This window comes from Prionailurus viverrinus, chromosome D1 (genome assembly GCF_022837055.1).
Source record: "Prionailurus viverrinus isolate Anna chromosome D1, UM_Priviv_1.0, whole genome shotgun sequence".
Taxonomy (NCBI): Eukaryota; Metazoa; Chordata; class Mammalia; order Carnivora; family Felidae; genus Prionailurus; species Prionailurus viverrinus.
In genome coordinates this window covers 66,776,011-66,790,061 of record NC_062570.1, presented here as the reverse complement: position 1 = coordinate 66,790,061, position 14,051 = coordinate 66,776,011, and the positions used below count along the sequence as shown (strand labels likewise).

The 14,051-nt window shown below is 35.6% G+C and overlaps 1 protein-coding gene and 1 pseudogene across 6 annotated transcripts in view; one reads left to right on the top strand and one right to left on the bottom strand.

Annotated features, from left to right (window-relative positions):
• The window catches only part of SBF2 (SET binding factor 2), a 501,522-nt gene that overhangs the window by 290,887 nt on the left and 196,584 nt on the right, over positions 1-14,051 (top strand). For all 6 annotated transcript variants that reach the window (XM_047877111.1, XM_047877108.1, XM_047877112.1 and 3 more), the window contains exons 10-13: positions 618-695; positions 1,812-1,925; positions 2,385-2,513; positions 5,877-5,975. In XM_047877111.1, the coding sequence (XP_047733067.1) occupies positions 618-695; positions 1,812-1,925; positions 2,385-2,513; positions 5,877-5,975 (420 nt within the window). The remainder of the gene's footprint in view (positions 1-617; positions 696-1,811; positions 1,926-2,384; positions 2,514-5,876; positions 5,976-14,051) is intronic.
• Positions 7,960-8,694, bottom strand: LOC125176150 (mitochondrial calcium uniporter regulator 1-like; annotated as a pseudogene).

Here is a 14,051-nt window from a genome sequence, read left to right as displayed (position 1 = left end):
TTACCCTGTTTTTAGCTTTCTCTAGGTTGAATTAATTGTACTTTATGTTTTGTATATTTTTCTACATATATTTGTAGTACTTGCACATTGCATTATATTTTTACTCCCTCTCGACTGTGAGGTTCATCAGCTATTCACTTTCCCCTCAGTATTTCTGTTAATTAATTAATTTTAAGTACATTAATAAACCTAAAAACAGATGCTTGCTTAACATTTTCAACTATATAGACAAATCACTCTGCCCTAGTCTGTTCCCTTACCAGAGGTAACTAATATTTTATAGTTTAGTATATATTCTTTCAGAACTTAATATTTTCATTTTGTATATTTAATCAGTGTGTGTATACACAGTTTAAGGTTTGTTTTCTTTTCAAATAAATGAGACCCTACTTGTGTGTGTTTTTTTAGAATATGTTTCTTCATCAAATATTTTATCTTAGAGATCTTTCCACAATAGTACATGCAGAGCTGCCTCAGCTAATTGCATTGTGTTTCATAGAGGGAAATATATTGTAATTCATGTACTGATACTTTTTCATCTTAATGCTCCAAGTAGGTTAATTAATAGATTTTACTGGTATTAAGATTTTGTATATAATCAAATTTCTTTGCTTTAGATTCTACACCCAGATTTGGAAGTAGCAGATCATGCTTTTCCCCCTCCACGAACAGCTTTATCCCATTCAAAAATGCTGGTAAGAAATTTAATATTTAAATTTGATGCTTTTAAACAGAGCTGTACTTTTATTTGTATGGCTGTTAAAGAAGCTGAATATAGTGAGAGTCAGATGGACAGCCTTGTAAAAAGTGTACTGAATTAGAACTGTCACTGACTGATCTTGTGACCTGCTCTCTGAGGAGCCACAGGTGGCATATTGACCTGGAGGGAGTAGAGTTGAGACTGTTGCCCTGAGGAGGCAAGAGTAAGTGTGGGATAAAAAATCAGAACATAGGTTATGACTTGGAAAACTATGCCAAGTATCAAATCAAAAGGGTCAGGCAAGGATAAAAGGGGGAAGCTTATAAAAAATGGATACACATATTGTTGACAATGAGAGAATCAAGTTTGAAGAGTGAGTGGATGAAAATAGTTTCGATTAGAAGCCATGGAAGAGTTAGTATATAATACAGTCTCCTTTTAAATTTTGCCCATTGCATTTCTTAGAGTTGAGCTTTATGGCCAAGAAAAACCTTATAGAACTGGACACCTTTGATAAATTACTTAAGCATTCTTTAGCATTTCCATCCATTAAATAAAGGATTGACCAAATAAATCTGTAAGTTTCCTTATAGTTCTAAAACTATGATTTTATTAAAACCTGAATTATCAAAACATAGTTTTAAGTCATACCTTATTAATATAGGAATAGATTTTTATAAATTGGATAAACTTTGGAAGAATTTCATAAGCTTTTAAAATATAGTCTTTTGAGATTATTTTCTTTTATATTTGTGACTGTAATTCTTTTGATGGATGTAAAAATCAAATGACTTGGGAAATATGTCTTTCTCTAACATGGTGAAAGGGTTAGACTTTGTGACTTTTTTCCAAGAGGAAAATTGGATACACTAGGAGGCAAGCTTTGTTTGGTTCACTTGTAAAAAGAACTATTTAATAGCCTACTCTGTTCAACAATAGAATGGGCTAGATGCCCACCACTCAGGGCTGCCACAAATAAGACTTATGTGTAGGAAGCACAGACAGATTTATTAAATAACCTCTCAGAGTCTTTTCAACTTTTTGTCTTTGTGATACTGCATTTTTTTAAAGAAATTTCAGTTACCTAACTTGTTTCTTCTTATATTTTCAGGATAAAGAAGTACGTGCAGTTTTTCTTAGATTATTTGCACAACTTTTCCAAGGATATAGATCATGCCTACAACTTATAAGAATTCATGCAGAACCGGTAATACATTTTCACAAGGTAAGATGATACAGTACCAAAATGCTGTATCTGTCTGAAATGTAGCCTCTCATTTAATGAAACAACTTGGTTGTCTTTTTCTAGCCTTGTATTTTGACCTTAGTTTGTTAAACGAAGGTCATTCTTCAATCTCTGCTTTGTGTGATTTTATGGTAATTTTTAATAACGCTATGGAACTGACATGTTTGTCTTTAGAGTTTGTTAATTTTAAGTTGGTTTTTCTTTTAAAATTGAGTGTTAATTTTTTGTTTCTTTTCCTGCTTTATAGACAGACCCATTTTTATTTTTTCCAATACATGTAGTATTTCTAGTATCAAAAGCCCTTTTTGAGAGAATGTATCTTATAACACATTTATACATAAAGATACTTATTCAGGTGTTGATCTTTCTATTTTTGTTTTGACAATTCATCTATTACTAAGTGATAAGATAGTCATTTCAATTTTTCTTTCTTTACAGACAGCTTTCTTGGGGCAGCGTGGTTTGGTTGAGAATGATTTCCTCACTAAAGTGCTCAATGGAATGGCATTTGCAGGTTTTGTTTCAGAAAGAGGTCCACCCTATAGATCCTGTGATCTCTTTGATGAGGTATAGTTCTTATCAAATGAATGCATATTTACAGACAAAATTGGACCAGTAGTTAAAAGTGGACAAGTGTTTTAATCAAAATCCTAAATATATTATAAATTAAATACTAAATAATCCAAATGTTATTTATTATTATGCTTATTAAATCTTGGTATTTATAATGTGGACTGGAAAATTAGAAAAATATAGGATGTTACAGAAGTACATAAACATCTTGAACACCTGAATTTAAATAGTTCATTAAAATATTTTTGAAAAAGTAACAGTGGTTATATATAACTTATATATAATAGAACTCTTATTTTATAAGTTTGTGTATTTATTTTGAGAGAGAAAGAAAAAACACAAGCGGGGGAAGGGCAGATGGCTTGAGCCTGGATCAAGAGTCAGATGCTTAAATGACTGAGCCACCCCGGCACCACAAAAACTTATTTTTAAAGGCAATAATACAGTGGTTCCTTTATAAGTTTCATAGAGATAAAAGTCTAAGTTTAATATATAGATATGTGATTTCAAACTACAGTTACATTTAGTCTATTAGTGTCATAGAACCATAGCTTGGCTTAATGGCATTCTTATTAATCAATAATCAACATTTGTCTGTCTCCTGTAGGAGATCTTAAATGTATGGAAGACAGATTTTGTCTCTGTCTTCAAGGAATTGGCCTTATAAAGGGAAAATTAAGACAAATGTGACTCAAAATAAGGATGCTATTTTGTGTTAGTTTGATTTATTTTAGTACATTTTCCGTTTATCATTTAGCTACGTTTATAGCAGCTCATTCTGGTGGATAGAACAATGAATATTATTCCCATTTCATTTTCTAAAAGAACACTGTATTGGAACCAATAAATCTAGAGGTTCCTTGAAGTCTATAAAAGGAAAACACTCCTGGCACCCAAGATAGTGGAGAATAGTAATAGTGATTATATTTTGCCACAGGTCATTTTATTGTGTATAAAGAAGATAGGACTCAAGTTGTTAAAGATCCTCAGTTCAGAGAGTGATCTTTTATTTTCTGTAAAGATAGTTAAGTAATCACAGATAAGAATGAAAGAAGAGGCACATGTTATAGTTCTGAGTATGGAGACCTTCACCAAATACTTCAGTTAATAACACAAAGCATATGAAGACTTAGGAGAGATTGCCCTGTGGTGAGCAATTCTTTCTAATCAGTTAATAATCACTGATTCCCTAATACCAACATTTAATATGATGGAGCATTGACTATCTAATACTAATGTATATCAGCTGTTAGATCCTGAATTAAGTAATCTATACATAATGTTTCATGGAGTTAAATTAGATGCTCTCTAAGATCCTTTCTAGTCCCCATATTTTATTAATCTCTGAAGCATTTTGAATAGTTACATCAGTTTATATATTCCCTTTTTTTTTTTTCTATCTAATTCTCTTAGTAACTCCTTCTGGCAGCATTATCACAGCTAGTAAGTCAGATTGATTACTTGCAGAAAACTTGCTTGCCACAGCCTCTCACTGTTTTTGTAAATCCTTCCCTTGCCTAGAATATCCTCCCTCTACTTTTCAATCTAATCATGACCTCCCATTTCTCATACTCTGCTCTTATCTCACCACCTCCTCCAGACTTTCCTAGAATAAGTGACTTTGAGAGCCACTTAGTCTGCATTAAGCTTTATTTTAGGTCTCTAACTTTATATGGCAACTTACCTTTTATTATACACCTTTATATACATTGGAAATAATGGTAAGACAAGGACTGATTCCTACTGAATCTCCCCTGAGTGGTCATCCAGTTCTGTGTTCTGCCTACAGTTACAATTTTTAGTGTCTAATTGATGTTGTTACTTGAAAGCCAGTTGTTCTTAGTATATTTCAGTCAAAGGCCTAGAACGAATGAGATACCAGATCTAAGTAATTTCTCCTTACCCCTGTTTTTTTGTTGTTGTTTGTTTGTTTCTTTGTTTGTTTGTTTGTTTTTAGAGAGAGCTGTGTAAGCAGAGGAAAGAGGCAGGGGGAGAGAGAAAAAGAGAGAGAGAGAGAGAGAGAGAGAGTGAGAGAGAGAGAGACTCTAAACAGGCTCCATGCTCAGCATGAAGCCCAATGTGGGACTTGAGCCCACAATCCTGGGATCATGACCAGAGCAGAAATCAAGAGTTGGACACTCAACTGACTGAGCCACCCAAGCATCCCCCTCCTTCCACCCTTCTAGGGCCATTTCATTTGCTTGAATGTGCTTTTAAAGGAAAATAGCATTTGCTCCTAGGAAAGGGATCCTTGTTTTCATTGAACCCGGGGTAGCCTACCATACCCAAGACTTAATGAGCCTTTGAGAGACGGCCTGCATTGTGTGTTGTCTGGTCCCCACACTCCAATCAAACAGGCCTGTTAGAAGGAAAGAAATGTTTGTCTTTGTTTGACAATCTTTCTGAATCCTGGCCTAGAACAGAGTTTTATATGTTGTCTGTTCCAGTGAATCTGTTAGTTTCTAGAAGGAAAAATCTTATACCCTTTTTAAAGAAATCATTCATCTATTTATCCTTCTTCCCATTTTTTTCCTTTTTGTGCTCTTTCTCCACTCGCAAGTGGATATATTCACACAGTTCTCTTGGGGCGCCTGGGTGGCTCAGTCAGTTGAGCTTCTGACTTCGGCTCAGGTCATGATCTCATGGTATGTGAGTTCGAGCCCCGCGTTGGGCTCTGTGCTGACAGCTTAGAGCCTGGAGCCTGCTTCAGATTCTGTGTCTCCCTCTCTCTGACCTTCCCCCATCCATGCTCTGTTTCCCTCTGTCTCAAAAATAAAATAAACATTAAAGAAAAATTTTTTAAAACACAGTTCTCCCAGTAAATTAGTTTCATGGGGAAATGGATTAGAGTTATATATTGTAAGAACTAGAAGGAGTCCACAGATCATTTTGTTTTTCCATCTGATTTTAGAGATGAAGAGACTGAAGCTCAGGGAGTTTTAGTGACTTGTTCCAAATCACTGTCAGCAGAGCTAGAACTAAAGCCTGAGTGACCTGACTTGAACATTTGGTTCATGTTTTGTAAGCTAGGGAAATGTTGGAGACTTCCTGACTGTCTGAAATTCTCTGAGAGCATTTTATGAATGAGGCCTGGAGAATGAGTGGGTCTCTCTCAGTTTCTTCCCCAAGAAGAAATAAGGCCCTGAATAATCAGGGAGAGACCACCAGACCGTCCAAGGACTCAGTCAACTCTGTAACTTTAGAATAGAGGTGAAATGCAGTAAAATGTAAAATATTTTGTTTTAATAGCGTATGTTTTAGATGCTTTTTGGTTTGCAAATTGTATGAAATTATCATACTGTTTTCTAATTTAGCATTTTTGGAGTTGATGTTTTGCCATCTGATTCTTTTTCCAAGTTGGTAGCTTTTGAAGTAGAGCGAATTAAGGTTGAAGAAAATAACCCAGTGAAGATAATAAAGCATGTCAGAGAACTTGCCGAGCAACTGTTCAAAAATGTAAGTAAGTATATTTATTTAGACAGTCATTAATTTTAAAAGTATGTAATTATTTTGTTTAAAGAAACTACATCTTTCTAGTAATAATCTTTTTGCTTTGACTTAAAACCTTTAGGATTATAAGTTATAAGATATGTGCATCAAAACAGACCTCATTTTTCAAAGTGATTTTCCTGTTAATCAACTATATTATGAAAACACCTCAGTCACAGTTTCCCAATTTGTTATGTGCCCTCATTGGATTTTCATTTAGGTCCCTGTCTTCTTAAGAGCATATTATTGTGCATTTTTAAGACATAAAGATTAAACTCATTGGAGACCAGAACTAGAATTGACCAATGTGCTCTGCTTAGTGTGGTCCAGTGATTGTCATCTGGATCAGGAAAATTGAGTTGTATTGTTTTGAGCAGACAGGGAGTGAAAAGCTGAAAGGAAGAAACCAAATTGTCAAGTGAGCACAGAAACTCAAGGGTGGAAATATTCCCTGTGTATAGAAGAAATGCAATAAATTCTAAAGAGTGGGATGTGATAAAGTGTGAAGTAATCGCCTGGATACCAAAACAAAAGAGATCCTAAGATGACAGTGTCATTACATGCATGCAGAAAAATGGATTTTGGCTAATGATTACTAGTCATTCTTCCTACCTGTGAAGCCTTGCAGAGTTGAATCCTTTTACTAAGAAAAGGAAAGTAAACGGGAAGTATGGTCTTCCAGGGGAGAGTTGAGGGAAGATAATATTTTTCAGGAAATACAGTGAAGAAGGATTTGTGATCGGTATCCTAGTATTGTTTAACTTAATTACTTGAATAGATGGGTGTTTTTAGACAGTGGGTCATTAGTCAGTGCTTTGTCACACCCATTTGAAATCTGAGACCCAATTGGATAAAAACAAGAATGCTAAATTGTGTTTCTTTGTTTCATGTTATTCAATTATTTATGAATTTTGTTTCTGAAGTTATTTTAAAATTTATCCCTTTGACTAATACCCTAAACTCCACATATAACTGTGTCCAGTATACTAAATCTATTTCTTGGTTGGTATGCTAAAATTAAAAAAAAAAAAGAATTCTGTCAGAAGAAAAATGTGTGTTCTGTGCTGGTGTTCACCATTTATGATGGCTGTGTAGAACTAATATAGAGCATGACCACATGAGAAATTTCTATTGATTGACTGTAATAATAATAATAAATATTGAATGCTTAACACAATGTACCAGACATGGGATTAAGCACTTTACATACATCATCTCTAATCTTCATAACAACAATATTAAGATAGGTGTGATTATCCCTATTTTACTGAGGATCATTGGCTCAGGATCATATGGCTATTAAGTGATTGAATCCAGATTTTAAATTCAGAAACTTTCAATTATCCAATCCCTAAACCTATTTTCTTTCCCTCCATTAGACTGGCTTATCTCCAACTTGAAAAATAGTACTATTTTCAATGACTGACTTTATACTTTGTCATTTTAAAGCACTTTAACATACTTTCTCATTTGATCTTGGAAATGACCCTGTGAGATAAATAGGGCAGTTGTTGATATGTGGGAAACCAAAGGTAGAAAGTCTTTTTTCTTGGCTACTAGGAGTGATTTATTGATGGATTTCAAAAAATAGCAAAACATCAAATGGAAATCAGTGTTTGAGATTTTGGAACTGATCCCTTGAATAATTGAATGTTTATTTCTTAGATCTTTACAAGACTATTCCAGAACTGCAGAATTTTGTAGCCTGTAAGTGACCAGAGCTGGGGTTCTGACACAGGTTTGTCTCTATTACATGACTGAGTACACAGTGTGTATGTAAGGGAGTGTGCCAAGTCACTTTGATGCAAAAACAAAGTAATTTCCCTTCTTGCCATCCTAGAACTTAAATTTTATGATACATAGCTTGTACTAAGCTGACACAAGACTGAAAACTGCAATAAAATAAGTAATAATTATACATTCTTTTTTTTCTCTTTAAATAGACACTTTATTATATCCACAGGCAATAAAATCCCAGAGCTACTATTAGGTAAATCCAGACCCTGCTAAATATTTAATGTTACCAAGCTTCTGCGATGTCCAGCATGGTTTTGAGGCTGGTGACCTCAGTGTCTATCTTCCTGCCTGTCTTGGTGACAGCTCTATCTTGCTGGGCACGCAGTGTCACCATCTCTGTCCTCATTTCCAGCAGCTTCCTTTCATTTCAGCGAACACATTTCTTGCACTCTGCTCTTTTCTGGAACGAAGCCTAATTTGGTTATCTGTTCAGACTTTGATCACTTCATCTGTTACTTGGTTGTTTTAACCAATGTAGTTCAAGGTTTATTTTCTCATATTCTGCTCTGAGGGCTGAAAACTCACTGTTCTCCAAAATAATCATATCTTTTTTCACATTAGAAGTCTGGGACATTATATTGCTGAACAGTGATCTGCTGCATCTTGGTGACCATATCCTTGTAGACAATATCCATGTTGGCATCCATGTTCTTGACCAATGCAGAGATGGTGATTTCTGCTTGCTGGGTGATGAAACCATCTTTTTTTTTTTTTTTTTTTTTGAGTAAACACACTGAGGCATGGGTGTCCAGTAGAGCATCTTATTCCCGCAAGAGAGGAAATCTGTCCTTTTGTGCTCCAAATCTCTCCCAGTGCTCCAGCTGCAGGCTCCTGCCCACTGCCGCCCTGGGGGTAAGGCCCCAGCACCAGTACTCCCCATCCTGGAGCACTCCCAGTCTGCGAGGGACCAGTGCAGGGTGGGCACAAGCAGCTAATTTTTATACATTATTAAAGGTAAATGGAAAACACAGACAACAGCTGATGTGGTTTGGGTGGTGGGGTGCAGAGCCAAGGGCCAAGAAAGAATTCTTGAAACATCTTTGGTGCAAAAAGGTGTTTTTATTAAAGCACGGGAACAATAGGACCCATGGACAGAAAGAGCTGCACTGAGGTTGTGACAGGTGACTGATTATATACTTTTAGGTTGGGAGGGGGTTAGGGATAGCACAAGCCTCCAAGGAATTTTGAAAACAAGGTTTCCAGGACCCTGTTGGGGGCTAGCTATTGTTAAGAAAATGTCATTTATTACTGTTTAGTAAAAACTCAGTCATGAGACCTTTCAGATGTGTATCAGTAGGCCTTATGCTTCGAGTATGATTGCCAATATACATCTTGGTGGATAGAGATAAAGGAAGCTTCCAAAGGAATTTCTGTATGTTTGAGGTAGACTCACGGGATCCTGAGGGGTCAGGCTAAGATTGCCTTTTGCCCTTAGCAAAGTGTCAGCATGGAGGCAGCTGAGTTCCTAGAGGAAGGTCACTCTGCCTGTTTCAAGAACTTGTCAATGGGCTGTTAGTGATAAGGAAATTTAATTGTTTTCTTTTTGCTTTTGTTCCCCCACATAAACACCTATCCTTTAAAAACAGTACTTTTAAAGTGATCATCATGAGGGACTTGTATGACTAGGTCAGAGATGGAAATCACCCTTCAAATGTACTCTGCATTACTTGAGCCCTTATTGAGCTTTTCTCCCCCAATCTAATCCTATTCCATTTAATTTGATCCATTCCATTCTTTCCGTATGTATTTATTAAGCGTCTGCTAGCACCAGGCATTTTCTAGGTACACGATTCCCATAGTATCCTTCAAAAGAGGATATATCTACGTGATGAGTGAGAATTTCAGAATATCCCCATGGATTGTCCTCAGACTTTCTGAGATTCTGTCTAGTTGTAAGATTCTAAACTCCACATGGTCCCAACATTCCTGTAGTAAATATGTTACAAAGTTAAAAGGCAGAGTATGATGGTAAAGTTACTTTCTTGGGTCATGCAGGAAGTTGAGGGGAGGGAGGAAGGATGGTCTCAATGCAAGGAAAATAATCCAGATAGTTCTATTTTTAACTAGTCAGTTTTTTTTTTTTTTTATCACATTCTAAATTCCCTTTTGGTCAGCAAGAACCAACCATATAATTTGGCTGTTTCCTTATTATTGGGTTAGAATTGAGACCTGGTGATTCCACTTAGATGTTTGTAAATACTTTGTTGCAGTGAAGTCTGGTATGTGTGCCTACTCTCTCTGCTTCATTTCCTTTTGAAGTACCTCAAAAACGAACCTTAATTTCTGTTTCTTCTCACTACTCCCTTGTATTGCTTTTTGGTGTGTGAGAATATGAGGAGACGTGAGTAGGATGGATTGTAACAGTGTTTGGGTGCTCTTTTAACTTTCCGGAGCTTCTTAAATAATTAAGGAAATAATTTGGTGACTTAGGTAGAGGACAGGAATGGGAAGGAGACATGAAGGAGAAGGAAGGGAATAACTCCATTAGAGACAAATTGTGTAAGCATTGGCAAGGTTTATACCATGAAGATTATTGGCCATTCACTATACAGCTTTTCTTTCCATTCCAATTGATAATACTGGATCTGGGTCTGCTCAGTTTGGCTTTCAGAATCTTCCATGTCTATATGACAGCACATTTATCTACTTACTGGCTCTATCTCTGTGATTCTCATATATACTAATAAAGGACCACTGACTGTACACAAAATGAGAATGTTAAGATAGGCCAAGACAAGAAATTTAGAAAACCTCCATTCCAAGGCATCAAGGAATCAGTTGGATATGTATTTTACTGTTTTACATAGTGCAGTTTTTCTAATTTGTTTTGCATCTGCAATGGTATATAAATATTTGCTAGACTGTGTAACTTGTTTGATAGTTTTCTTAAAAGTTAAAGGAAAAATGAGAAGACTTGGACCTTCTTATAGAATAATATGAGATTTCTATTTGTGCCTCATGGATGTTTCATTTCCTAGCATTGCAGTGAATAGGTTTTAAAATCCTAATGGGAGAACAAAGTCCAAATACAGGAATATCCATTATAAATCACATAAAGTCTATACCCTTTACATTTCAACATAAAGTTAATTTCACTACCATGCAAATTTAATCTACACTGATGTTATTATCTCTTTGCCAACTGTGAATAAAAGGATTTTGTTGTTGTTATAGGAAGGATGTAAAATACTGTGATCATCTTTAGTCTTAAAAATTCAAAACATAAACAGCTTACTTAGATTATTGTGATGAAATGAGATCCCCAAAGCATAAAAATCAGACTTCTCCCTTATCTTATCTGATCTATTTGTTCATTTTTAAGTCACGTTTACTGTGAGATAATTTACATGTAGTAATATGTACCTTTTTTAAAATGTACTCTAGGGGCGCCTGGGTGGCTCAGTCGGTTAAGCATCCAACTTCGGCTCAGGTCATGATCTCACAGTCCGTGAGTTCAAGCTCTGCATTGGGCTCTGTGCTGACACCTCAGAGCCTGGAGCCTGCTTCAGATTCTGTGTCTCCCTCTCTCTCTGCCCCTCCCCTGCTCATGCTCTGTCTCAAAAATAAATATTAAAAAAAAACATCAAAATGTACTGTAGATATTAACAAATGAATGAAGCTGTATAACCCATCACCACTACAGTAAGGACAGAACATTTTTGACAACCCCCCTAAATTCCTTTCCTTGTTATAATCACTTCCTCGTACCACCTCAAACTCTTAATAACTGATCTGTTTTCTGTCTCTTTAGTTTTTGCCTTTTCTGTAATGTCAGTATGTAGCTTTTTGAATTTGGTTTCTTTCACTTAGCATACTGCATTTCAGATTCCTTTATGCTGCATAGATCAGTTGTTTATTCCTTTTCATTGTTGAGTAGTAGTCCATTGCATGGATGCCTCAAACTTCTGTTTATCTATTAACCAACTGAAGGGCAATTGTGGCAATTATGAACAAAACCACTAGAACATTTGCACAGGTTTTGTGTGAACATAAATTTTCACTTCTCTTGGGTAAATATTCAGAAGTAGGATGCTGGGATATATGGTAACAAAATGTAAACTTTATAATAAACTGCCAGACTATTTTCCCAAAAGTCTATACCATTTTGCATTCCCACCAGACATATATGAGTTACATTGTTCTGCATCTTTATCAACATTTGTATCCTCAGGTTTGTTTGTTTGTTTGGTCTTATTTTGTTTTTAGCCATTCTCATAAGTATGCGGTGGTACCTTATAGTTTTAATTTGCATGTCAGCAGGTGAGCGAAAGTATGGGTCTCTTACCTAGTTGATGCATCCTCTCTTGGCACTTGTGAAAAGAGTACTTGTCTTAGAATATGAAACCTCCATCTAGAATTATGAATTAGAGCAGTGGTTCTCAGCAGGGGTAACCCCTCCCTTCCAGAAATTTGGCAACATCTGGAGACATTTCTGTTTGTCACAGCTGAGGAGGGTGTCCTAGTGGCATCTGGTAGGCAGATGCTAGGGATGCTTCTAAACATCTTACAATTTACAAATTTACAAGACACCCACTACTTCCCCATCCAAACAAAGAAATATCTAGCTCAAAATGTTAAAATTGCCATGGTACAGAAACCCTGGATTAGGAGAATCAGCATATTAGGTATTAAAGTCATACACCAAACTTATTTGTGTTAAGGGTGCAGCTTTAATTCACCTGGGTGATCACTGAAAGTCCTGTGAGGATGGAAAGTTGAGAATGTTTCCTTTCATCAATATTGTATGCACAACTAGGCAACCCTAAAAAGTCCAGTTATATTTTGTCAGTGTTTAATGACTTAGTCCAGTGATAGTATTGATTTCAGCTGTGTTTGGAAGGTTTTGTGTAACTTGCTCTCCCACATGGCTCTATAATAATTGGTGCACATTAAATAATTATTAAATACCTAAATTAATATTGGAAACTTGGTAGCCACCAACAAGGTCACATCGATTTGTCATTCACTGCTGAGACCAATGTGTAGGAAGAAATTGTTTTCCCCAATGTTGCCTACTTTGTATTTCCAGTAGGGTTTGGGGCTTTTTGTTTTATTTTGCTTGCTTTGCTTTTATTCGAAGTGCATTCTCAGCCTTGTTTTCCATAAGCCCTAGGCATATTCTCATTTCGCTTGCCAAAAAAAAAAAAGAAAAATCCATGTTTCCAGACCAGATGGTATGTGTGTCATTTTTTCAAGTCTGAGAAAATCATTGTACCTCCCATTACTATCATACATTCTCAAAGCAGGATTACAGAGCCCATTTCTTGAAAACCATTATCTAATTTTAAAATTACCTCTAAACAATAGTGCATTTTGCTGGCTTTTGTGGGCAGTTCATCTTGGCTGCCTTGAACAAAATTGTTACCATGTTCACCATAGTGTTTAGTGGCCTGAATTCTTGGTTATTAATTTATATTTGCATTTCTCTGCAATCAAAGATGAAAATTTGGCAGCTTCTTTCTTCTATTGAAAATAATGAATTTCCTTGTTTCCACAAGGATATTCAACAACAAAATTAGGCTGCGGTTTTTAATGAGCTCAGTAATCTTCAAGGGAACAGTCCAAATGCAGCTGAAGTTCCAAGTAAGAGCAGATGTTTCTAAGAATATGCAGAGTTCAGTGAGCCTTAAATTTCCTCTTATTTCTTCTGTCTTCTTGAAAGCCATTATGTGACCAAATTGGGTGTAAAGTAGCAAATGTATTTCTTTATATTTACCACAGTGCCCATTAGAGGGCAGCAGTATACAGACACAGCATCCAGAAAAAACAAGCACTTTGATTCACAGGCATGAGCCTTTTTTGCATCTTCTGAACACAATTGAATATGTTATAATTTTGTAACTTTATCCCATAATATGAATTTTATGTATAATGTCTATACAACTGCAGGATAGCCTCATCTTTGAACTTTGTTTTAAAATGATTAAAAATGTAAACTGAGAACAAACTGAGGGTTGATGGGGGGTGGGAGGGAGGGGAGGGTGGGTGATGGGTATTGAGGAGGGCACCTTTTGGGATGAGCACTGGGTGTTGTATGGAAACCAATTTGTCAATAAATTTAATATATATATAAAAAAATAAAAAATAAAAAATAAATAAAAAAAATAAAATGATTAAAAATGCTTTTTAATCTTAATTCTATAGATTTGGTTTATAATATTTCATATTGCTTATGAGAAGAATAACACTACTGATGACTAATAGCAATATCTTTTCTTTAATAAGTTATTTCTGTTTTAACTCTTA